Source organism: Ochotona curzoniae, unplaced genomic scaffold, assembly GCF_017591425.1.
Source record: "Ochotona curzoniae isolate NIBS_2020 unplaced genomic scaffold, NIBS_Ocur_1.0 contig_1, whole genome shotgun sequence".
NCBI classification, from domain to species: domain Eukaryota; kingdom Metazoa; phylum Chordata; class Mammalia; order Lagomorpha; family Ochotonidae; genus Ochotona; species Ochotona curzoniae.
Genome location: NW_024464918.1, coordinates 6,010,489 through 6,034,182, shown reverse-complemented (window position 1 = coordinate 6,034,182; position 23,694 = coordinate 6,010,489). Strand labels below are relative to the sequence as shown.

Here is a 23,694-nt window from a genome sequence, read left to right as displayed (position 1 = left end):
ACAGATGGAAGATCTTCCTCTCTGTCTCTCTTTCTCTCTTATAAATCTGCCTTTCCAATAAAAATACATACATACATAAAAGAGTAGGTGTTCACTGGATGTGTGTATTTGAAAGAAAACTACATGACAGGTGCTACTTGTGTCATTATGCCAAACTCACAGATAAAGAAAAATTAGGCACAGAAAGGTTAAACAATTTGTCCACAGTCATAAAGATCAAAATCGGGACCTAACTGCTGATACCAAACTCTACATTCTTTCCCCTTCCAATATAAGGTTTGCATCTGCCCTGGAGATGCCCTCTTCTCCTCCTCCTTCTCTTCTGGGGTCACTGCTTTTGTTTTTCTGCCTTCTTGTCTACAGTGGCCAGTGACTGCCCTCAAAGGACTCGTTCATGCTGAGATGGAGGATCATTTGCTGACACATGTTCTTAATGAGAAAACTGCCGCCTGGTAAATTATTCACTCAACGTGTTCATGCTCAGATGCTTCATTTAACAGCGGACACATCAAGGTACAGGAGGGCTGTGTTATTGTTGGCAGGGTGGAGCAGATCTTCCTGAGTCTAAGGGCAGCGGTGGGAAACGGCAGAATCAGCGCAGGTCCCAGAGTCCCATGCAGCATAGTCTGAACCCTGGTGAGGCCTGATTGCAATGGAATTTGGGGGATCTTCGGCAGTTATCACTCCTTGCAGTGGGTTCCTCACCAACAAGAGAACCACTGACTGAGCTGTGGTTAGACTAATCCAGGATGCACTTCACAGATGGCTGGGGGCACGACAGGTACACCTGAATGTTAATGCCATGACTTCTCATGTCTCAATCCTCAATATGGTTTTTCCTGATGCTGTAGATCTTGTCATTTCTACTTGCCAGTTTATTTCACTCCTAGCACAGGTGAGAAAAACTCAAAGAGATGGGAAAATAAAGAAGAATGTTGCTTCTGAATCTGAAAGATCTTTACATAACTCTGTCATGCAAGCTGGAATATTCTCCAAACTGGCCTTTCCACTGACCTTCCTGTATCCTTGCATTAAGCACAATAACTCCATGTTTCCTTGGTTACAGGTCCAGTTCTGAGCTGTTACATGGAATAACTCACATTACCCTCATTGAAATCATGTGAGATACAGCATTGCAAGAGGATTTCCAAGTGTCCGTGGAAACCAGAATTAAAAATAACTTTATTTTGTGCAAACAATTCTTGAAATCTATGCATCTGAAAGTCCACTAAAATTCATAGAAAATGCACATTGTAAGAAAACCACACATGGATCATAAACATTTGTGCACCAAAAATAAACATATCTTTTAATTCTATTTTTCCACAACTTTTTGAAATACCTTCATGTACCCTCATAGCATTATGCCCATTTCCCACTCAACAAAATTGAGACCCCAAGAAGTTATGCAATCTGTCCCAAGACGGGTAGCAGAGGGGTCAAACCCAAGCTGATCAGCTTCTGGCTTTTGGTACTTGTGCTTCAATCCCACCATTTGCCATCCCACCTGCCATTTCACTTCACCATTCAGTGATTCATGAGCTGCTTATCTAGAGCTGAGTGATGGGGAAGGAGAGGCAGAGGGTGGATGAACTCAGAAAGTGCCTGAGCCTGAGGGAAAGGCAAGCCCACAGCTCTCTTGGAACGTGACCTGAGAACTTCCTAACCTCTCCACACTGGGGAATCTCAGCTAGATTCCTGTGCAGGTTTCTGGCAAAGAGAGAATGTCCTTGGAGAGCTTCTCTTCACCTCCTTGAGAAGTTCCATGCCATAGGTCACCAGAACCCAAATCCCTCCCATTCTCCTGGGCCATTCGTTCCAAGCACCTGTCAGCCCATGACTACTTTGTAGGAATGGAAAGTTTCCAAAAGTTGGCTAGGAATCTCACAAGGCTGTGATTTAGCACTTATTTGCAAAATTGCTCACTCAAATCATTTTTAATAAGGTGAAAAATAACTCTTTAAAGCATCATAAATATTCTGCAATCTTTTTCTGTGTTTCCAAGGCTGTAATGTGCAAGGGTAGCTCCAAAAAGGAACTCTCAATTTCTCTCCCTTGGAGACATCGGATAGAAGGCAACACTCTCCTCCAGGCAAATGATAAAACAGCAAGTACTGACCAGACGGGCTTGTTTAAGTTGATCCTATCCACTGAGAGCTTTACATGCATCATTTGTTTTCATGAGGGAGGTATTAGGATCAGCACTTCAGAACCAGACCAGACCAGCCCAAACCAAACCGAACCTCCAGAGAATTCAGTACCTGGGCCAAGGGCTCACATGGCAAAATCAGAATTCAGTCTGTCTGGCTGCCATGTTTGCCATGGTTTGAATGTGTCAGCCCAAATCAGGAGTCTGTGTCAGGAGTTAGACACAGAATCCTAAAATCCTTGTGTTCATGGGATTTGGTGAGAGTCTTGGAGATTTCATATGGGAAGATCTACAATGGTAGAAATGGCTCTTTGTAAGAGGAAGAGTGACTTGAACTAGCTCATTTGCTCTGTTCACCCTCTACCATATTATGATACAGCAAGAGGCCCCTTGTCATGCCAAGCAGATGTCAGTACCATGTTCTCACACCACCCAACCTTCAGGTCTATGAGCTAGATAAACTTCTATTCTTTTACATTTCCCAGACTCAGGTATTTCATGACTGCAAGCGAAAACAAAGACGATGCTCTTAAATCCTCCAGTTATACATTATACCCTATGAGCCCTCAACTAAAAGGAATACTCCTAAAAGCTAATGGCTGAAGTCTGACCCAACAGCATCCTTCAGGAAGAGCAATGGAGCAGAGTGAGTGGGGACACATTGAATGGAGCTCCTGGATCCCAGGGCTGCATTCACTGGCCATATACTGAGCATCAGTGGCCACCCTCCCTGACCCCCCATCCATCCCTTACCAACACAGGACTAGGAAACATGCTTAAGTGCTACTTACTAGATTCAGCCCATGCTCTATGACTGCACAGCAGTGTCAGTCCAGTGGGACAACTTCTTTTTTTAAAAGATTTATTTTATTTGGAAGACAGGATGGAAGGGGTAGGGACAAAGGCTGGGAAAGAAAGACCTTTCATCTGTTGGTTCACTCCCCCAAATGGCTGCAATGACAGCCTGGGTAAAAGATAGGAGCATGGAACTCTATCAGGAGCTCCTACTCGGTTGCAGAGGTCCCAGTACTTTAGCCATCTTGCACTGCTTTCACATGTGCTTTAGTAGAGAGCTAGATTGGAAGCAGAGCACCTAGGACTAGAACCAGGGCTTCAATAAGGGATGACATCATTGTAGGTGCTGGCTTAAATGGCCATGTGACAACCCCAGCTCCAACATCTTTTTCCCAGGTCACACAGAGGCATTATAGGAGCTAGCACAGCAACGCTCTAGTGTCCTATGCTCTCTGGGTGCAGGTCTCCTTTCTGTAAAACAAGAAGCCTGAGGTATAACAGGAGTGACCATGGCCTAACGAAAATGTTCCCACTCTCCATCGTGGGCTCATGGCAACCTGGCACAGGATATCCTGGATGCCTTCAGTGCTGGAATGCTATCCTGGCTGCTGTTTATCTAACCAGAGTTGGCACTCCAGGTGTAATCTACATGCCAAATTTAAACTGGCTAAACTCAAAGGACTCTTCCAGATACATGAATATATCATAGTGTGGTATGTCTACATGTGGAGTGTAAGGACACACAGATTTTTTTTTTTTAAATAAATCACAGAATCAGCTTCCAATGACATAATGGAGGGAAATAAGTAGGTTTGTTTCTCCTAGCCTCTCAGGTGAGAAGGCTTTGAGCACTACAGCCCTGGAGTTGTCAAATTAGAGAGAATGGCAGCATGGCAGAAAAGACATTTTCCTGGTTCCAAAAGTGAGAGAGGGTATCCCTAGCAAGGGAAACCTCCTTGCCACAAATGGGTCTCCAGCGGGGGACTTGCTACTCAGTTCAGATGGTAATCAGTACATCCCAAATCACTTGCTGGCAACTAGATAACCAAGACCCAGAGAGAAGCACTGCCTGAACTTGAAAGAGAAACTTCACTGTGGCAGAAACAGGCCCTGACCAAGAAGAAATGAAGCAACCACTTTGATTAGAAACAGACCTAACCACGCCTGCAAATCCCCTATTTAGAATGCAGGGGAATGTCAAGGTCTGATCTTGACCTGGTGAGGCAGAGGCTGCAGGGCTTAGCCAGATAACCCTTAGACAGGCCTCTGTACAGGGTGGAAGGCCTGTGAGGTGGGGCAGACTGCTCTGGAAGGCCTTCCCTTAAAGAAGGGGACAGTTCAGACAGGCAAAGGATTCCTTGGAAAGATGTCAGGGTGGGACCTTTCCATGCCTGCCTAACTGCACTCAGACAAGCAGACTTGGCCTTGATACATGCCTTGTGATTCTGTGGCAATGCACATTTGCACAGCCTGTGCCATCTCCTCACCTCCTAGTTCACAGAGTCGTGACAAAAGCATCTGAAGACCTTAGTGCTGCTGGCCAGCCTATTCTATAGAACGGGGACCATGGTTTCTTCCTTGTCTTCTGTTCTGAGCTGTAAGGACCGTGAAGTCTATTTGAGACAGGTCTAGCAGAATCTTAAACAACTTCCAAAGGCAACGAAGGAAGAAGGGGGTGTCCTGTTAGACAACTGCTGACCATCACACCAGTAACTCTGGGCTTGTGGACCTCACTGACTCCCCACAAGGTGCTGCTAAGGGATGATGAGGGCCATGTCCCCCAACTGAAAAGCTGTCAAGTACTATGAAAGTCAACTGCAGGGCCAAGGGAGACAGTGCGAGTGATGTGGAGCTGAAGCAGCACCCACCTCTGATAACTCAGCACTACAGATGGACCCAGGCTGCTGCTAGAACTCCCCATACAGGAGGATAAGAAGCAATCAGGGTTCTTTTCTTTTTTTCTTTTCAAAGATTTATTTATTTGTATTGGAAAGGCAGCTTTACAGAGAGGAGAGACAAAGATTTTTTCCATTCACTGGTTCATTTCCCAAACAGCTGCAATGACCAGAGCCCATCCAAAGCCAGGAGCTTCCTCCAGGTCTCCCACGAGGATGCAGGGTCCCTTGGTCTTGGGCCATCCTTGATTACTATCCCAGGCCACAAGCAGGGAGCAGAATGGGAACTGAAGCAGCCGGAAATCAAAGCAGCACCCATATGGGATCCTGGTACATGCAAGTTGAGGACTTTAGTCACTAGGCTACTGCGCCAGGCCCAGCAATCTGGATTTCTAAATGAAATCTCTCCCTTTGCAAATATAGACAGCCATTTATTGAGAAATAGTAGGGGCCAAACATACCTATAGGCAGTATTCCACTTACACGGTAACAAAATGCTATGAATCTCCTTCAGGAAGAGAAATTATAAGAATTTTTCCCCCAAATCCTTGATTTATCTAACCATGTGGCTCAATTAAACAGACATGTAAATTAAGCAGCCAGAATAGCCAAGTCTAGCCTAGCCCAACATCATGGCCACCAGTCACACTGCTGGGGGGAAAAGGAAACGGCCTAAGAAAATCCAAAGATGAAGGACAGTTTACTAAAACCATGACAACAGGTGTGGGATATGTGCTTTCCAAGTCCAAAAGCTGAAAACTTCAGGATGACAGAAAGACTCCTAGAGGATAAGATGGCAGCCGAGTCTTCCTGCACAGGGCAGTTTGAGCCCTGAGGCTTTGAAAGCAACAGTTCCTGCTTGAGGAACACCAGGCACTGTGACAAAGACTTGGTAAGGATTATTCATTGCCCAACTTAGCTCCCTTTTTCTTAAAAACTAGCAGGGTACCCACTGTCTCTTGATGTGGACAGGTGTTGGTGGAGAAGGTAGGACATTCTAGGTAAGAGAAATGCTAATGTGCAAAGACATGTGGTAGCAACAGGCAAAGCACAAGTGTCTGGGAGCAAAAGGAGAACGTTCAAACATGGGCTCCGGGTTTCCCTTAGGCTGACAGCAAGACTCCCAGCAGTTGCAGCTGGCACCATTTGGATCATAAAGGTAGCAGTTAGGGATAAGATTACTCCATCCAAGGTCCAGAGACCAGACCTCATTCCTGAGAAAAAATGTGGCAGAGCTTTTGCAGTGGGGGGCACCCTGGCCCTAGTTTGGAATGCAACCCACCAAGTAAATGCATGCATATTTGTTGCCTTGAGGAAGCTGCTAAGCTTTTGCAGGCCTTGAGAATTTACTCCACCCTTCAGAGATATGAGGTGGTGCAGAGAGTGGGGCTGGAGGATTCGGGCAAGAATCTGGGTCCCACTAACTCACCCTGAATGTCTCTTGGCCCTTGTCGTGGGAGGAGTCTCAGAAAATGGCCAAAAGGGATGTGCAATGGGGGGTAAGCAAGTGGAGGAAGAGGGAGGACCAGCAAGAGTAGGCAAACAGGAACCAGAATCATTCCTCCAGCAAGTCAGAGCGGCTTTGAGAAGGAGGTAGGGAGAGAGCAAAGCCTCTGGAATGTGCTGGAGCTCAGGGCAAGAGACTGTTGAGACAGAGTGAGGCTGCGACTGGATGATGAGCAAAAATAGGAAGGCCTTTGAGGGCCAAGCTGAGATCGCAGTTATATGGGTCTCCGAACCAGCAATGTGGAGTGACTTACTTGGAGCCCATTCTGATCATCATGGGATTCCCGGGGAGAAACACAGGATACCCTCAGATCTTTCTTTCAGGATTGCTGTACTGTCTCTGCGTCCATTGTCTAGAAGTTATAATCTCTCATTTCCTTAATGCCAGTCCTATCAAACACATTTTCCACAAGCCCAAGCCTTGTTCTGAACACAGATTGCAGGTCAAAAATGATGTGGGAAGTAGCTGTATATTGGCTTTGGAAATATTGACCTCTTGGAAACTCCAGTGTAAACGAAAGTTTCTAAGAAGGACTGCCGCCGACAGGTCTTTCCGATTTCATTAAACTTCTTTGAATGAACCCCATCTGTGCTGTTGGAACTCTAGCAAGATGGATCCCATTGGGGAAACACATGTCTAGGCATTTTGGAAGCTGATGGTCAAATTCTCTGCCTCAAACACCTTGGAAGTCACAAAACTCACAAAACAACATCTGTTTGCATGGTACTATTCTTCACTCATTCTGCCCACCATGATCCCCATTTTTAACACACTTTATACTAAAACATGCAAAAAATTTAACTGCCCACTCACAAGGAGCTCATAGTCTCGTTGGGAAGTAAAAAAAACCCTGGTCTGACAAGAGTGATAGTTTGTGCAAAAACGTAAAGTTAGAGGACACTTTTTCTTTTTCTAACAGATAAAAGAAGTACACGCAAGAATGGGTTCCTAGATAAGGAAAGAAGATGAGAAAAGATGAGAGATAAGATTGATTTCTATGTATTTAAAAGGTGGAGTTGAAAGAGAGAGAAGGAAGGCGGGAGGGAGGGAAGGCTCCGGGCTCCTGGCTTCGGATTAGCACAGCTCTGGCCATTGCAGCTGCTTGGGGAGTGAATCAACGGATTGAAGATCTTTCACTCTGTCTCTCCTCCTCTCGTATATCTGACTTTCCAATAAAACGGAGAAAAAAATTTGAAGAGTATATGAGAGTCTGCAGATGACAGCTGAGAACAATTGCTGGTGCTCTGTGTACCATTCAGCGAATGGGAGCTGCTGCTATGTGGTGATGCTATCTACTCCACTCTTCTACTCCACCTTGTTGTCCCAGGTTCAGAGTCCACAGACTTCTTGGCAGAGTCTGTTTGGGTTCCCATTTTCAACCTGAGGCATTTACATCTTTGGCAGACACATTGGGGATGATGGCTGCAGGTCTGTGGACACCCCCACTTTTCCTTAGCCGCTGCCGAAGTTCAGAAAAACTAAACTTGGTTCCTAACTACTTTAGAGCATGGAGGAGGGTTCTGCTGAGTGGCAAGACCAAGCCTACCCTAGCAGAGGCAGTGACTTCCACCACCCTCAGAAGGAAGCCACATGGACCACACCCTATGCAGCAATCAGCACCACACAGGTGACAAAGGCCATGGTAGAAGCTTTTTATCACCCAAGCCTTCTCCTCTTTGGCTTTCTCTCCTTGTGTGACAAACATTTGTTATGTCTCCAACATGATAAACTATTCTTGGGCTTGCTCCACCAGCCACCTTACAGTAAATGTGGAGTGAAACAAGTAAGATCTCCTCAGTTCTGCTTTTGTGTTTTCTCCCACTTTGCTACTCACAGGCTCCCTGTCAGCTCTTCTGGTGACAGGAGCAAGGCATAGATGCCCCTGTCCCCGCCAATGTCCTTTCCCTTGTCTTTCTCAGGAAGCATCAAGATTTATTTAAAAGAAGATTAAGAATTTGGAGGTATGAAGCCCAGTTATGCAATTTCTTCACTGAACAAGTAAACTTGGGCACAATTTCAGAACCTCAACTCTCCCTTCTGCCAAATGGGTACATGGTACCTCCAAAGCCACCAAGTAGGTCAGAGAAGCCATGTCAATAGATACAGAAGCACTCTAAGAGTGAATGAGAACCATGCCACCCTCCGTTTGATCTTTCTCACCCTAGGACTGACTTACCTGAGAAAACAAAGTTAAGAAGAGTGATCTAAAGGAATCCATGCCCCTCCATAGAAAATATGAATCAACAGTTCTTCTGGTAGCACAAAGGTCTGCAATTTTTTCTTTCTGCAGAGGGCCAGACTCTAAAATTCTCAAATTTGTGGGGTAAGCACTGTCATCGTCATGCAACTCTGCCACTGGGGCACACATGGATGCATGCAATAGACGCACGTGAATGAGTATGGCTCTGTGCCAATAAACTTTATAATAGCAGGTGGCAAGGGATTGGATTGGCCTACAGGCTGTCATTACTTACCTTGGTCTTGGGGTCCAGACCTTGCCCTTTTGACGCAAACCAGAGGGCCAATCTCCCTCTCTCTCTCTGCCAGCACCCTTTTAGAAATCCCCCCACCTCCAGGAGAGGCAAGCATCAACACAACGCTGTAATTCCCTCTTTGCCTTTGAGAACTGGAGATGGAGATTTATGGGCATGACAATTTGTTTCACATAATTCTGTCAGTAATTACACCGACTTCCACCAGCAGTCATTAGGTAAATGATGTGGCCCTTTCCCCTGAGTAATATTTCCCCCCACTGAAATAAATGGAGGGTGCGTTTCTCTCCCATAAGTTAAGCATATTATTTGCCTCATCACACAAGGCAAATGCAGTAGCTTTGAGCTATTAGTCTATCACTGCGGCAATCAGACGGCCAGGAGCCAGAAGTAATTTACAACAGGGAAGTAAACAGGGCCCCAGATAAATAAATAAGAGGACTGGGCTGGTCTGGGGCCTGAAAAGATTAAGTAATGAGAGGATCTAGCGAGAGATTTAGTGCCAACTGAGCACGGCCCAATGCAGCCTCCCATGGAGGAATCAAATTATATCATTGGAGAGAGAGAGTTGTTGAAGTCCCTCATGCTGAGCTGGGAAATCAGCACTTTTGGGGAGGGGAGGGCTGCTGTCATTAACAGAGCAATGTGGGACTCCATGCTGAATTCTGGTTAATTACCTACAGGTAAATGAGGAAAAGATGGCAAGTGAGCAGGGCACAGTGACCCTGCTCACTAGGAAAACCTGGGCAGCGGCTCAGTGGCTAAGCGATTCTGAATAGCAGGTTGCATCTCTTCAACACACAGGCTTGTCATAAAGAAGGAACGAGCCACTACAGGAGAGAACATGAGGCTGATTCACAGCTGACGTTGACTTTCTAGCTTCTGAAATTCTAGAGCACGGAGCATCCCAACTCATCTTCCCTAGGCAGGTTGCAAGCTCTGAGAAGCAGGTTCTGTCACTGCCATCCAAAGAAGAGTTCCTTTCCTGGGCCCCACCCTCTGATCAAACCACCAATCTGCCAACAGATTAAGGCTCTACCTCTTCCCTATGGTGGCCACCTTTGTGGATTCTTTCCCTGGAATTGTTAGTCCTCTCAGTTCCTGTCCACAAGTTCATCATGACAGCAACCAGGAAAATGCAATCACCACACTTGGCTAGAAATACTAAAGATATTTTCTTAGGTACAAACTGCTAATCCTTTGTTGCTCCAGCAAATCTCTTTCAAGCATTGATATTCCTGTTCTCGAAAGATAACTGCTATAACCATCAGCTCAAGCTAGGGAAGCTTGGTTAAGGAAGCTCCTTCTTCTATGGATTCCCTATCAATGAATGAAAAAGCATGGCCAACTTTCCTGGTGTGCCCTCAGGACCACACCAGAGACCTGAGGTCTGGGACTGTAGGTTCCCTTCTGCTCTGTGTTTCAGTTTCTTCAAGTCTGCACAATCTTGTTATGCTTCTAACCTGTCCTAACATTGTTTCCTTTTGGGAACAGGATGGCTTATGGTCCATAGTTCCTCCCAGGCTAATTTAAATGGATGAGATCCAAGATGGCTGTCTACCTGGTCTCAAGCTGACATCAACTTCATTATAAGCCCACTGCCATGCTAAAAATCACTCTTACAATGCCATGGCAGTTGACAATCATCATGACAACCAGAGGGAGCGATCATAATGGAACAAAATGGGGGTGATTCCAAGAATCCTGCCACAACTTTCCCAAAAAAACCATGCATGGGTTTCCTCTCCTTCTTGTGGCCCTGAGTCTATGACACATGAGCCTTCAGAAGGCTGAAAAAATTGCTTCTCCTTTTATTGGCCAACAGTTTGTACTACTGATGTTCAGCTATAGTTTTGTCAGGTTCATGCTACTGAATGGTTAAAACTGCCTGATGTTGAGTCTTTGCCTCCACCCATAAATGGGGTCACATCTTCAACTGCAAAAAAAAAAAGAAGAAGAAGAAGAAACAGAAAAGATCAATATATCAATATTCTAGAAATAAGAAAAATGGCTTCTGAGCCCATGAGGAGCTGAGACAAGACCTTTTGGGGAACTTAGTGCAGAATAAACCATCACAAGTGAAATGGGAAGATCATCCACCTGCCATGGGAGAAGTCAGTAAAAGACCAAATCCAAACTCGAGATACTCAGGTGTTCCTTTCCTCCTGAAAACTCTTTATGTTCCGCCTGTCTTTTTTCTTCACTGCATCATTCATTAGCATCCATCCCATGTCTTCTCTGTGTCATTGTTATTCCTTCTTTCTTGCTCCCCCTGTTCTTACTCCAGGTTTTCTTTCTTTCTTTCCATTTCATCATGAATATTGCCTCATTGAAAAGACACCTCTTCTCCCCCATCTGATATGCAATTAAAGATTGAAATGAGGTCATGATGCTCACAATGGCAGCATCTCTCATTAATATGGGGCCAATGAAGAGGTCATCTCCCCCAGAATAATACGGGTTATGGGAGGAGAAGTGACAGGGGTGGCAAGCAAAGAGAGGAGAAGATAAACAAATGTTACATCAGTGATACAGCTTTATAAAACAGCAAGCCAGAATCTCAGAGAGAGAGCTTGGAAAATGTTAATATTTTGATGTCCCAGTATAGTTCTGGTCCAATTATTTTAGAAGACATGGTTCATTTCAGGTTTGGAATAATATACCAGATGCCTTTCAAACAATCCCTGGTTTACATCTCAAATCAAGGAAAATAATTTAGAGGGTTAGGTCAATGTTGAGCAAATTATTGTAATCTATTCAATCTTTTTTTAGACTAAGGTTTGGTTCTTGTTTGAGTTCCCACAGGTCTTTTTCTTTTCTCTTCTGTAAAGCCTTACACAGCTGAGGCTTCCAATACCTATAGAATTCCTCTCAGTGCCCAATAAGAGTAAAAAATCAATGAAGCCTGGAGATGAAGCCAACACAGTTTATCTTTTCAATTCACTGTATCACAGAATATTATTCCCAGATCTTTGAAATAGGCATCAAAAACAACACGCCCCTCCTTGGCTTTCAGTGTGGGGCACTGGCTCACATCTGCCAGAAGAGGATTCTGGGAAGGGCTGTTTCTTCTTTCTGGTGGGAGGCCCATGGCTGCAGTATGAAATCCTTCCCCTCTGCATTAGTTTTTAAATCCTCATTCCTGTGTATCTGTAAACATAAATGTGTACATATGTGCGTGCATGCACGTGAATGCTCATGCACAACTTATATAGTGCCCAGTCACTTGGGACTTTTAAAGGCAATGAGGAGAGCTCTGGTTTGGAACAGAAGGCGTCTCTGACCACACAGAGGAAAAAGCATATTTTACAGACATGAATTTCCTTCTCTCACTCATTTCCAGACTACGTACTGAGTGCCCACTCTGGGCTTTCTGCAAGGGTCAGTGTTTATAGAGTCAACAATAAGAAAATATCAACATTTTACCAAGGGCTGGTAGATCAGATATGAAACAAATGAATAAGTATAAAATCAAAGAGAGAAATTTTTAGGAAGAAAGCAAAGTCACACACTAGACAGTGCTCAGTAAGGAAGGCAACTGTGACTGGTGCCAAGGTGTTCAGGAAAGGGCCATGTGATAAAGTGACATTTGCATCAGAACCTGAATTTCAATGCTGACATCTGGTAACAACATGTCCCAGACAGAGAAGAGATCAGAGTTGCTGGAGCAACAGGAAGAAGGGCCATGAGGCTGCAGCATGGTGGGGGTGGGGAGAATGGCCTGAGATGGCACCAGGAAGAGATGATGTAATACAAAAAAGCTTGGGGTTTCTTCTCTAGGTTATGCAAAGTCCCTGGGGAGAAGAGGAGATCTGATTTGGCTTAAATGAACATGGTGGCTGTTGAATGGATGATGGATGATGAGGGAATATGAGAAGCTGAAGGGAGGTGAGGGAGTAGGTCCTGGCAAACATCCAACCAAGAAGAGAAGATGGCTGTACCAGGGTGATGGCAGCAGAGACAGAAAGCAGTGGATAAATCAGAGATGACGGATTCTCCTTATCCCTACCACTGATGTCAACAATCATCCACTTAGGGAGTCCTCAGACAGTAGAGAATTCTCTGGGCAACTGTCTTTTCCTTCTGCTGTGTTCCCAGCACCATGAGACCTAATCATCTCCCTTCCTCCCTTTTTCCCCTCCAATGAAAGAAGGGCTATGCACAATGGAAGAAGGGAATGGTATTAGCAATAGAATCCATAATTATTATTTCTGGGAATAATTTTGTTCAGTGGCTGAGCCTTTGGGAACTGGTAGTTGACAATAAATGTTCTGTTCTGAGCTATAAAAAATGAGGAAAGTCCCCTAAGCTGCAGAGATAAGTCTGACCCATGAACATCTCTTTTAGAGGAAAAATAAGCTCTTTCTCTCTCTCTCTCTCTCTCTCTCTCTCTCTCTCTCTCTGGAGAACAGACAACATTTAGGGCAACAATTTACTGACTGTGATATAGATATGCCACTCTATAGCTCTATGCCCCCAAAACACCAATTATGAGCCAAGCAGACAAAGAGCCTCCCAATACCACTGCCACTGCTGCCTTGATAAACTCTCAAATCTTATTACAATATTGCTCAATAGTCTGAGATAATTTAATAGTCAATATCTTGCACCAAATTACTTTGATTCAGCAGCCCAGAAGGAATATTATTTGCCTGAGACCTCCTAGAAAAAGAAGGATTATATGTATATATGTGTGGTATGTTATGTGTATGTGCAAATGCTTTTGAAAAATAAAGGAAATTTAGTAGGAGACATAGAAATATGGGAAGGAGTTAACTGAAGCAATAGTTATCAAGAAAATTAAGGACCCAGCATTTCTTTTATCGCCATCACTGGTCCTCATATGTAAGAAAAACTTGTGGAAATTAGATTTCTCTAAGCATTTTTATCTAGAGCATAGTTTCATACTCAATTAAAGGAGATTGAGATGAGACAGATGGGTTACTCTTCCACTCTCCTCAATACAGTTTTCTCCCTTAGATGATTCAGACCTTAAAAAGTCAAGATGCTCCCTTTGTGTAGAGAAATGTTGGCATGATGAAATGTATATTTCAATCAAAAGCTGACTCACTGACTAAAAATCCCAACACAGAGCGCTAAACAGGCCAATGAGAGGTCAAACTCTCCATGTGATCATGGAATACTCCACTAGCCAAGCAGGGGGAGAGTTTCTGGCAGCGCAATAGACAGTGCCAATCAAGAGGATCCCATACTTTCAAACTGTCTTCAGCACTGTGAATAAGGTGAGGGGAAGTAGAAAAGACATGGTGGGAAGACAGAAACATCATGAATAAAACATTAAAATATTATTCTAAACCATGAATCACAATCTCAGGTCCAGCACATCAAACTCAGGCAAGGAGCGTGAAATTTACTTAAACTTCTCCATTACTATTTGGTTTGGACAGTCCTGTGTTATCACAGTTTTGCTGTTGTTAATACTATGTCAACACTTTCATTACGGATCTCAATCTCCAGGACTTGTAAATGAACTAAAACCCTACAAACACAATTTCATGTTTAAATCCAGAATCCTGAGCCAATAGGAAAGCCAGAAGAAAGACAAAGTTATATAATTTGTGTGCGAGTATGTCTGTGATTTGAAATCATGCTAGAATTTGGCACATCAAATTAAAACTTTATTTGTCCTTTGGAGAGATTCCCAAATGTTGGTTGGAAATGAGATGATTAGCTCTTTAGAAATGGCTCTGTTGATGCTGAAAGTGGTTCAAGAACAAATATTTCAAGATTATTAAATGTGGGTACATTTGCATCATTTCAACAATTGAAGGATGTGTGTTAGGGGTCCACCCATTTCGAAAGGCTGATATTTTTCTAGTCACAATGTGATGTTTAATTCTCTCTAGAGTTTCTAACGCTAGATAAGGGAGATGAAGGCTCTTTGAGTCCATGAAGGCTGAATTCTGATCTTCATTCTTAATACAGAAGAGCACACTCTTTATCTGATCATTGTTAGTGACGATTATAATAATGTGCCTAGGTTGGCTGCCTCTCCTGAATATCACAGGGTGATGAGAGCAGATCTGGGATTGCCGAGAAAGGGTTCAGTTGTCAGGGTTCCAGCTCCACAGGTGGGTTCCAGGCACAGACATGTGCAGATGGGCCAGGTGGCAAGAAGCCCATACTCACACCCTATGTGTTCAGACATTTCTGGGTTTTATCCTCAGAATCCCAACAATCAGAATAGTGGAGATTACACACATATGAGTAGGAGTTCAACATTGTTTTACTTTTTCCTGGTCATGCAATTCTTCCGGTAAAGAAGAGGAATGTTACCAACAGGAAAATGACTGAGTTTCTGGTAATAGCGAGGCATTTGATTTTTTCCATTTCCTACCCAAATATTCTTGTATTTAGCAATGAGAATGCTCCAATGTATAAAGCCTTGCAAACTGTGTCAAGTGAGCTTGTCTTGTCATCATCTGTTCTATGTTATCATCCAGGCAGACATTCAAGGACTTCCCAAAGCCCTTGAGTGTTGCAATTTGCTCTCTCTGCAGTCTGCCTTTCTGCAAGCCAATTCCATTGGACCTGGGGTTTCACTATCACAGGTATCTCCACCGGCTCATGTTGTTCACCAAATGTTGAATTGATTTCTCTGGAAAGTGGCTTCTCTCAGTTAGGTCCAGGAATGACCCAAGGGCAGTATACTCATCTTTAGAGTGTGGAACCCTCACCCCCAACCAAGTAGACGAGTGAAAACCTTTACCTTCAAACCAAAGAAAATACTAAATCCATGAAATCACTTAAGCCACCCTTCCAAAGAATGGGAGACTCAAAGTGTTTTATGCAGCAACCTATAAGAAACTCATTTTGTGGGATGTTTCACATTCCAGCCCATGGTTTATTCCCCCATATATCCCTGCCAGTAATATCAACCAGATGTGGCAGAGAAGTCTGTGTAGAATTGTAAAAATTACAAGCATATTCTGTAATTCCAAAGCATTGTAAAGTCACAGCTTGGATTTCTTTCCTTCTTAAATTAAAAAAAAAAAAAAAACCCACCAATTTCCAAGCTGGCAGAATGTTCTCAGACGAGTATTGCCTGATCACTTTAGACAATTCTCTTGCCATCTCAAGAGGCTACAGAGATTAAAAATGTAAAATCCAACTCCATCTGTGATATACTGCAGGGAATTTTGAAAGGTCTACTTGCTAGTATGTATTTAAGTCTATAAATTTTCTCTTTTAATGTTTCATGTCTTAATATTCTAGATCTTAGATAGGCACATGTGAGCTTCATAGAAGTTCAAAATACCAAGCCATGAAATTGAAAGCTTCATAAATCTACAATTATTCTCTCTCCTATTCTCTTGTTCTATCAACTCACGTCCTGAGTCTCACTCTTGCCATCATTCACTCCCATCTCTTCTTCCCTCTTTTTTCAGAGCAGCAGGTAGATAATAAAGTAGAAAAAGAAAACAGAATTGGGGAACATGATGATCTGGGTTTATGCCTGGTGAGTGAAGCTCTTCAAGTCTCAGTATTTTCACTGGTATACTGGGTATAAAAACACCCATTTTTGTTGACCCTGTTTTTAAAACTGTTTATTTTCATCTACTTGAAAGGCAGAACAACAGACAGACATAAAAACAGTAACAAAGATGAAAGATCTTTCACCAACTTGTTCACTCTCTAAACACCCACAACAGCCATGGCTGGCTAGGTCAAAGCCAGGAGACAATACCCACGGAGGTGTTAAACACGGATGGCAGGGCACCAAACAGCTGAGCCATCATCCACTGCCTCAAAGGACACATAAGCAGGGAGCTAGATCAGAAGCAGAGCAGGCAGGAAACAAACTGGCACTCCAATATGGAATGTGACATCGCACTAAGTTAATCTACTACGTCATAACACTTGGCTCCTGCTTCGCTGATTCTTGTGAAGACTGAAGAAGCTGGCGTATATATAAACATCCTAGCACATAGTAAGTGTTCAATAGCAAATTTATAAAATAATAGTAACTATATGAGACTGGGGTTTCTTACAGTGTGTTCCACAGGTCAAACACAGCTGTATCACCCAGCACTCCTATTTACACAATTATTATGTTGATCCAGATTGAATAAAACGAACATGTATGGCCAGAGGGGCAGCATTTTAACTAGCATTTCAAATTATTTCTTTTTGTATTAAAAGTTTGAAAACCAACTACAGTTTAGAGTCTTGTCCTGAAAAGTTTGGTTCTGAGTCAGCAGCATCACACTGTAGTTATTCTAAATACTGATCTGAGGTCCTGCTGCAGTCTTGTGGACCCAGAACCCACAATTGGAAAAGATTCATGGGTATTTCAATGTAGTGTCAAGTCCAAGCATTTCTGGCCTAGACACAACTCCATTCTCAAACTCTAAAATGTAAGCGTCTACAAGACGATTATATTAAGCTTAGAGTGAACACTATGAATGAGTCCATAGGCTTTTGTGCTTCTCTGCTAAGAAAAACTATTTCCCACGCTTTCTTTCTTGCCTCTGGCTTATAGTATCACAGACAGGGCAAGTCACACAAAGCAGAAGTACCAAAAATGATAAGGGGTCCACTGTAACCCTGCACATACAGATTAAAGCAAACATACAGATTATCTCTGCACATACAGATTAAAGCAAACATGTCTTCAAGCACATGATGAAACTCACAGCCAATGAAACATGCTATACAGAAGGAAGGCCAGAAGGCCAGGGACATTTTCCATGAACGTTGGTTGGCTATGTGCCTCAGAAAAATGCCCCCAAGTCTGATCTCATGGTCTCCAGTCTTTGATAGCTAGACAAGCTCAATAGGACAACAGGTGACAGGGACTGAGCTCCAGGCAGGCGGGCAGGCTCTGAGGCCCCCATCACTCTGATGGTTTAGTGTTCCCATCACCCTATTATCATTCCACATCAGACAACAATTCTGCTGGAAAATTGAGTATTATGGTTTTTATTTGCTTTGCTGGTTTTTCACTTTTATAGCACTGTTTCACATCAATGCAGAGTTTTATAGAGACACATATTGCATGTAGTTATGTTTCAAAGTTTAGTGCCAGACTGAAAGACTAAGGTGGCTACAGAAGGTCCAACAGTAGCAGAAGGAGCAATCTGTAGACAGAGTTCCTGTCATTCAAAACGTATGTGTTCAGGTACAGGTTCAAACAGACAACACAACTGGTACTTGCTGAGCTCGCACTGGGCACTTGGAACTTGAACTACTTTCTAACCATTCATAACTAGTACAGACCTGTAGGAATGGGCTCAAGTGATTGACTGTGGATGCTGCTGTGTAAGTCTCTAGCATTCTGCTTTTTTCCCCCCTATAAAGTGGCAATAATGCCATCCCTACCTCCTAAACTAGAGAACAAGTGAGGGAATATGTGTAAAGCCTAACCTGTACCATGTATGCCAGACACACTTGTGATGAAGGCTGAATTGGGCTCTGATCCTAACTCATAGAATGAAGCCTTAACCCTGGAAACCTCAGAATGCAACAAACAGGAATTGGATATCAGCGATCTAAAGAAGTGAACTAGCTCAAATAAGGTCACCACAATGGAACCTTAACCCAGTGTGACATCCTTACGACAAGGGTACAGTTGCACAGAGCAATGATGCCATGAAGAGGGCAGCCACCTGCTGGTCAAGGAGAAAAAACCTCAAGGCAATGAATCAGACCAGCACCTTGATCTTGGATGTTCTACGTCAAGAGTGTGAGAAGATAATTTGTGCTTCAGTCACCCAGCATGTGGTATTTCATTGCCACAGCTCCAGCACACTAACACAGCAACTGTGATTAGTTTTCTCTGCACATGGCCAATCTGAGATGACAAAAGCTGAGGCTACTTGCCCATCATCATCAGAAAGCAGAACTTAGATTTCAGTCCCAATGTTGGCTCTAACCTTGGGTTGCATCAAACAAACATCAGAATGCAGCTTCATGGAAGCAGCTTCCAGTTTGAGGGGACGGAGGGGATGTTGATCAGGTAACCACAGAACCTGCGATAGAATGGAAATCACTAAAAGGAAAGATAAGGTACAAACCAGCAGCAAGGATAGTTCAGAGGAAGTTTCATCTACCAGAAACAGGTTTTCTGGAACCTTCAGTCTAACAGTCTTGAACTCACGGCAAGAGAAGCTGTTTCACCAAGATAACACCCAATCCTATGACTTGCAGCTTAATTGGTTGGCCACACTTCATATTGATTTCAGCTGTCTGGGAATTATCTTCCAAGTCTCATGTAACTCCACTGCCCCATGTGAGCAACAGTAGGCTTAACCCCACTGGCATTTTTTTTTCTTTCTTATTTTTTGTCAAAGTTGTCAGATACCTCATGGAACTTAACAGTGACTAACCAGCCCCCAGAGAGTGGCTGGCACAACTGCTGCCATAGCTATGGGTTTGAAGCCAACACCCAACACTGAATAGGAGCTTTGACCTAAAACCAGGATAGGACAGGCCAGCAGGACCCCAGCGATCTGCTCATCCTCACACGACAAAGTCAAACTCAGGCTCAAAAACCAGTTGTGCCCCTTTGCCCCTCCAAAGAGCTCTCTAATCCAGTGGAATGTAGAGGGTTTTAAACCCTGTTTTCTTCCTTGCCTTCTTGCTCCTTCGAAGGAATTTCTGGCAACATTACTGCTTTGAATTTAGATTGCCAGAAATCTTTCCCTGCCTCTTCCATGTGTAGGTGAAAGTAAAAGCTGGAAGGGGAGGTCAGAAGAGGAAATGAATAGGCTAAGGACCAAGTAACAAACCGCATTCCCTCTTGTGGATGGAGAGCTAGAGACAGATCGGAAAATCAGGTGGTTTAAGTAACATGCCTAGGGTCACACAGCTTGTACTGGGTTGGGGCAAAGCTTGGGGGGCAGGGCTGGTCTCCTTCCTCTAAGTGCAGTGCTCAGCCTACCCTCATCTGTCTTAGAGCCTAAGCTCGTTCCTAGGTGCTGAAATACTTGCTGTTCCACAAAGCTTTATTCCAGGTACCTACCATGTGCTGTGTTCAATGTTTAATCTTCCACACTGATTTCCATGGACCCTCACTAAGACACAGAGGTAGGTTTTCTTAGTGTCTGAATTACTCTTATAGACACTGAGACCTAGATAGGTTCAGAAATTTACATTCTGCTTCACAGTATATAACTGGCAGCCCTTTAACTTATCACCTCTTTCTATCCCCAGAAGCCTAGTCACTCTAACTTGGCAACATTAGCATGGACCTCAGACTGCAAGGAGACAGAACAGAGGCCTTGCAAGGCCCTTCCAGACTAGGACACTACTTGGCACTAGGTGACTACAACTTATGTCTAAGTATTTGAGGACAGGACAGAGCAGACAGGCCACTGCTACACACATGAATCCAGAGCTGGACCTGGGCGAGCATGGGGACCCAGCATGTAACATGCAAGAGCCCAGGAAAAATACTTAGGTCAATGACAGCCAACTTCTGATGCTTACTGAGGTGATTAGCATCCCAGAGGGCTAGAACGAAAGTGGAGCCACTAGGGCTCAAACTGGCACCCAAATGGAACACCAGTATCACAGGTAGCAGATATACCCAGCAAGTCACATCACTGGTCATTAGTTTTTTCATTTTGAAAATGAGAAAATTCACTGAGTCTCAGGCAGGGAGCTCACAGCACAGATAAGCACAGATTTCAAAGTCAGGTACCCAGATCTGAACATGAATCCTTCCACTAAGTAGTCACATGGTACTGGGTAAGACTTTTATGTCTTGGGCCTCAGCCTCACACCCAGAGGACAGCATTAACCATGATGCCCACCCCACAGCATTCTTTGGAGAATCAACTGAGTTAATAGATGTAAGTTGTTCAAAATAGCATCCATCATGCAACAAGTTTTCCAGCATTATTATTTTCAAGTGTTACCTTTGTAAGGGCCCAAATCCCTCATTGGAAATAAAAGGTATTGCACAGAATAGATGCTTTAAAAGCCTAGATGCCTATTGTTCAGGCATGTAGCAGTCCCTTCCCTGTCTTCTGCCAACAGAATTACTTTTCTGAGGGAAAACACATAGCCTTCATATTCTCACCCCAAAACAAGCAGGATGCCACACGGCTCAGACTTAATCATTGTCAATACCCTCTTTAGCAAACCTAATCGGTAGTAACAATGCATTTGAGCATGGGCATGAGACCAAGCAAAGGAGTCAGAATACACACACAGTTCCTCTGTCCAGGACAGTCACTGTCCTCCAGGATCTAGACTGAATGCACTGTGAGTCTTCCACTTTGCCATCAGACTCACTGTTCCATGGAATGGAGGGAGCAAAATGAGGTCTTCTGACATCACTGAGCCCCAGATACAGTTGTTCTTGAAGCCATAACTACCACAGGACTTTTTAGTTCCTTGAATGGATACACAAGTATCTCTTCTTTGAGCTAAAAGAATTTTAACCACTTTTTTTTTTCACATGCTACTTAGTAGTATTACTATCATAAAATTGGTTTGCATTAAATGTTATTCTCTTTTGCATCACTAATATAAACGTGCCTTAGTACTTGTTAATTGCCTCTGCAAAAGGTACTCTTCACATAAACACTGACAATTAAGTAGTTTTCGTCTACTGGTCTAATAATGAAAGAAAATCCATGTCTAGAATTCCCTTCTACCTGTGCAGTTTCTGATGGAGCAGCTGGCTACACAGAATCCCCATTTAGAACTCCCTTTTAGAAACAGCTCACTTTGTCTATCGAGATGCTGTGCTCTTTTAAAGCAGAGCCAGTGGCATATGTACACACACTCATGATTGCACATTTATTGATTTCTAATTTGTACCCTGCTTACTTCCAGAAAAGCCCTGGAGAGGCTGACAAAATAAGACAAAGACATAATAGGGCCATTAAGAAAACATCAAAGATCAAGCCCAAAGAGAAAAAGAGGCTACCAATTATATCCCAAACCTGGGTTAATATAGTTGCTTCAATAAAAAAGAATTATATTTAGCTCTCAGCTTTCTTGGCAGCCATTCACAGCATATCATGATAGGGTACATGGGAATCTGGGCATGCTCAGGGCTAAAGTTCCATCCCAGCACAGGAACCTGGCTGAAACACGCCCCTCTCCCCACTCACCCCACAACCAGCAGAGAACCGAATGAATAAGTCAATAAATGCATAAATGGTAGGTGAAGGGATCCAAGCTCCTTAAAAACACTGCTTCTATCCTTAGGTCTACATCATTTACTTTTTCTTTTTTTTAATTTATTTTTTTTTTCCAGTTACCTTGGAGTTTATTTAAACTAAGAGGAAGAGATGATAATGTTTTCATGCAATATACACTTGACTCTTTAAATAACAATTGTGACAAAGAACAGAAAGAACTGAGCGATGCTGCACTTGTGATCCCCACCAACACTCCCGCCCGGACGGGTGGGCCATCCTGCTGGAGCCCCCAAGCACTGCTGGGCATGCTGCCACAGCGGCCAAGGCGAAGAGCATACCTCGGGTGGGTACAGGAATGCAGACCACAACACAAGAAAATCACACAGGAACTACTCGATTTCTTTAAAATCACTGAGCAAGAAAAGCAACACTGAACTTCCAGGTGATCTTACACAGCTCTATCCAGTACCTTGACTCAGATCCAAGAGTGGCACAAAAGACTCCCCTCTGTTTTTGGTAAACAAATGCATGGTAAACTTGGATGACTTTCCCCCCTGGATTTTACCTGGGAGCAGTCTTTTAATTTTTTTATTTAAAAGAGGGCAGGTTTGGCACTTTTATACTGATGTTGCCATTGTTAATATTTCTCAGGATCTCAGGAAGATTCATATTCTTCACAGCTGATACGGCACGGGCCGGGGCACCCGCCAAGCCAGCCTCGGATTTCTCCAGTTTATTCTGTGCATCAATTTGTGTAACAATCTCATTCATGTTGGTCTCTAACACCATTCCCCCCATCACCATTTCTGCAAGAATATTGTGAACCTTGTCTACATGGAAAATCAAACCCAGCTCACAGACATTTTCAAAACACTTGTCTAATGTTTCCATGAATACTTGAATTAGATCTAAAATGCCAAGTTCACTTTCTGAAGAATCCACACAGAAGACAAAATACAATGTTGCATAATGTCTATATATCGGTTTGTTGTAAGATCCTCCAATTAATAATCCTCCTTCTAGGAGATTATAAACATTTTCATCTCTCTTAGATACCAAATGGAAAGTCTCCCTGATGATTTGCTGTTGTGTGTCTTCACTGTAGGGCTGGTGGAACTTGGAGAGGCGCAGCTTGCCGTGGTTGTTGAAGATGAGGATCGCCTTGATCATGGCCTGGCCGGGCCGGGGCCGGGTCGACCCGGGACCTGGCCGACACAGTGGGCACTGGAGGCCGGGGCGGGGGCGGGCATGCGAGCTGCGCCTCAGGACTACACCGGAGAACCTTCCCCACCCGCCCTCTGCTGCACACGCCTCACTTTTTCATCTACCCCTTCAGCCATCACTGATTGAGTACTGATGCGTGCCATTCTCTGTGTCTAGCCAGGGATGCAGAGAGGGACAAATACCAAAATGAGTTGAATATTGTCCTGGGCTTTCCAGCTAGGACTTTCTGGCTGGAAGCAAAAACTCAAGGTAATTTACCTAGTGTTCACTGCAATTCCTAGTCTCTTTGGAAAAGCAGGTTGTGAGGATGGGAACTGTAGGAGTCACCAGAGTTACCTTAGCACATGCACTTGAACAGTCCCATTGGCACGCCCATACCTCACTGGATGCTCAGAGCACATTTGTGGGGCAGGCAGGAGGTACCTCCGTGCACTAACGAGAATGTTCAGGCACAGGAGCGACAGTGAGTCCCCCAAGCCCTCCAAGTCAGAAGGAAGCAGTTAGGACAGCACCT

General features: G+C 43.8%; 2 protein-coding genes across 6 annotated transcripts in view; both read right to left on the bottom strand.

Annotated features, from left to right (window-relative positions):
* SLIT3 (slit guidance ligand 3) overlaps window positions 1-23,694 on the bottom strand; it is a 586,046-nt gene that overhangs the window by 454,957 nt on the left and 107,395 nt on the right. The gene's annotated exons all lie outside the window — the stretch shown is intronic.
* On the bottom strand, window positions 22,545-23,126 carry LOC121158594 (AP-3 complex subunit sigma-1-like). Of its 4 annotated transcripts, none has more exons than XM_040983531.1 (2): window positions 22,782-23,126; window positions 22,545-22,673 (listed from the first exon to the last, which is right to left on the bottom strand). In XM_040983531.1, the coding sequence occupies exons 1-2, from the start codon at window positions 23,124-23,126 to the stop codon at window positions 22,545-22,547; spliced, it is 474 nt and encodes a 157-aa protein (XP_040839465.1). The 4 variants fall into 4 exon arrangements, with proteins under 4 accessions (XP_040839465.1, XP_040839396.1, XP_040839553.1 ...); XM_040983462.1 differs by having other exon boundaries at window positions 22,545-22,781; window positions 22,854-23,126; XM_040983619.1 differs by having other exon boundaries at window positions 22,854-23,126.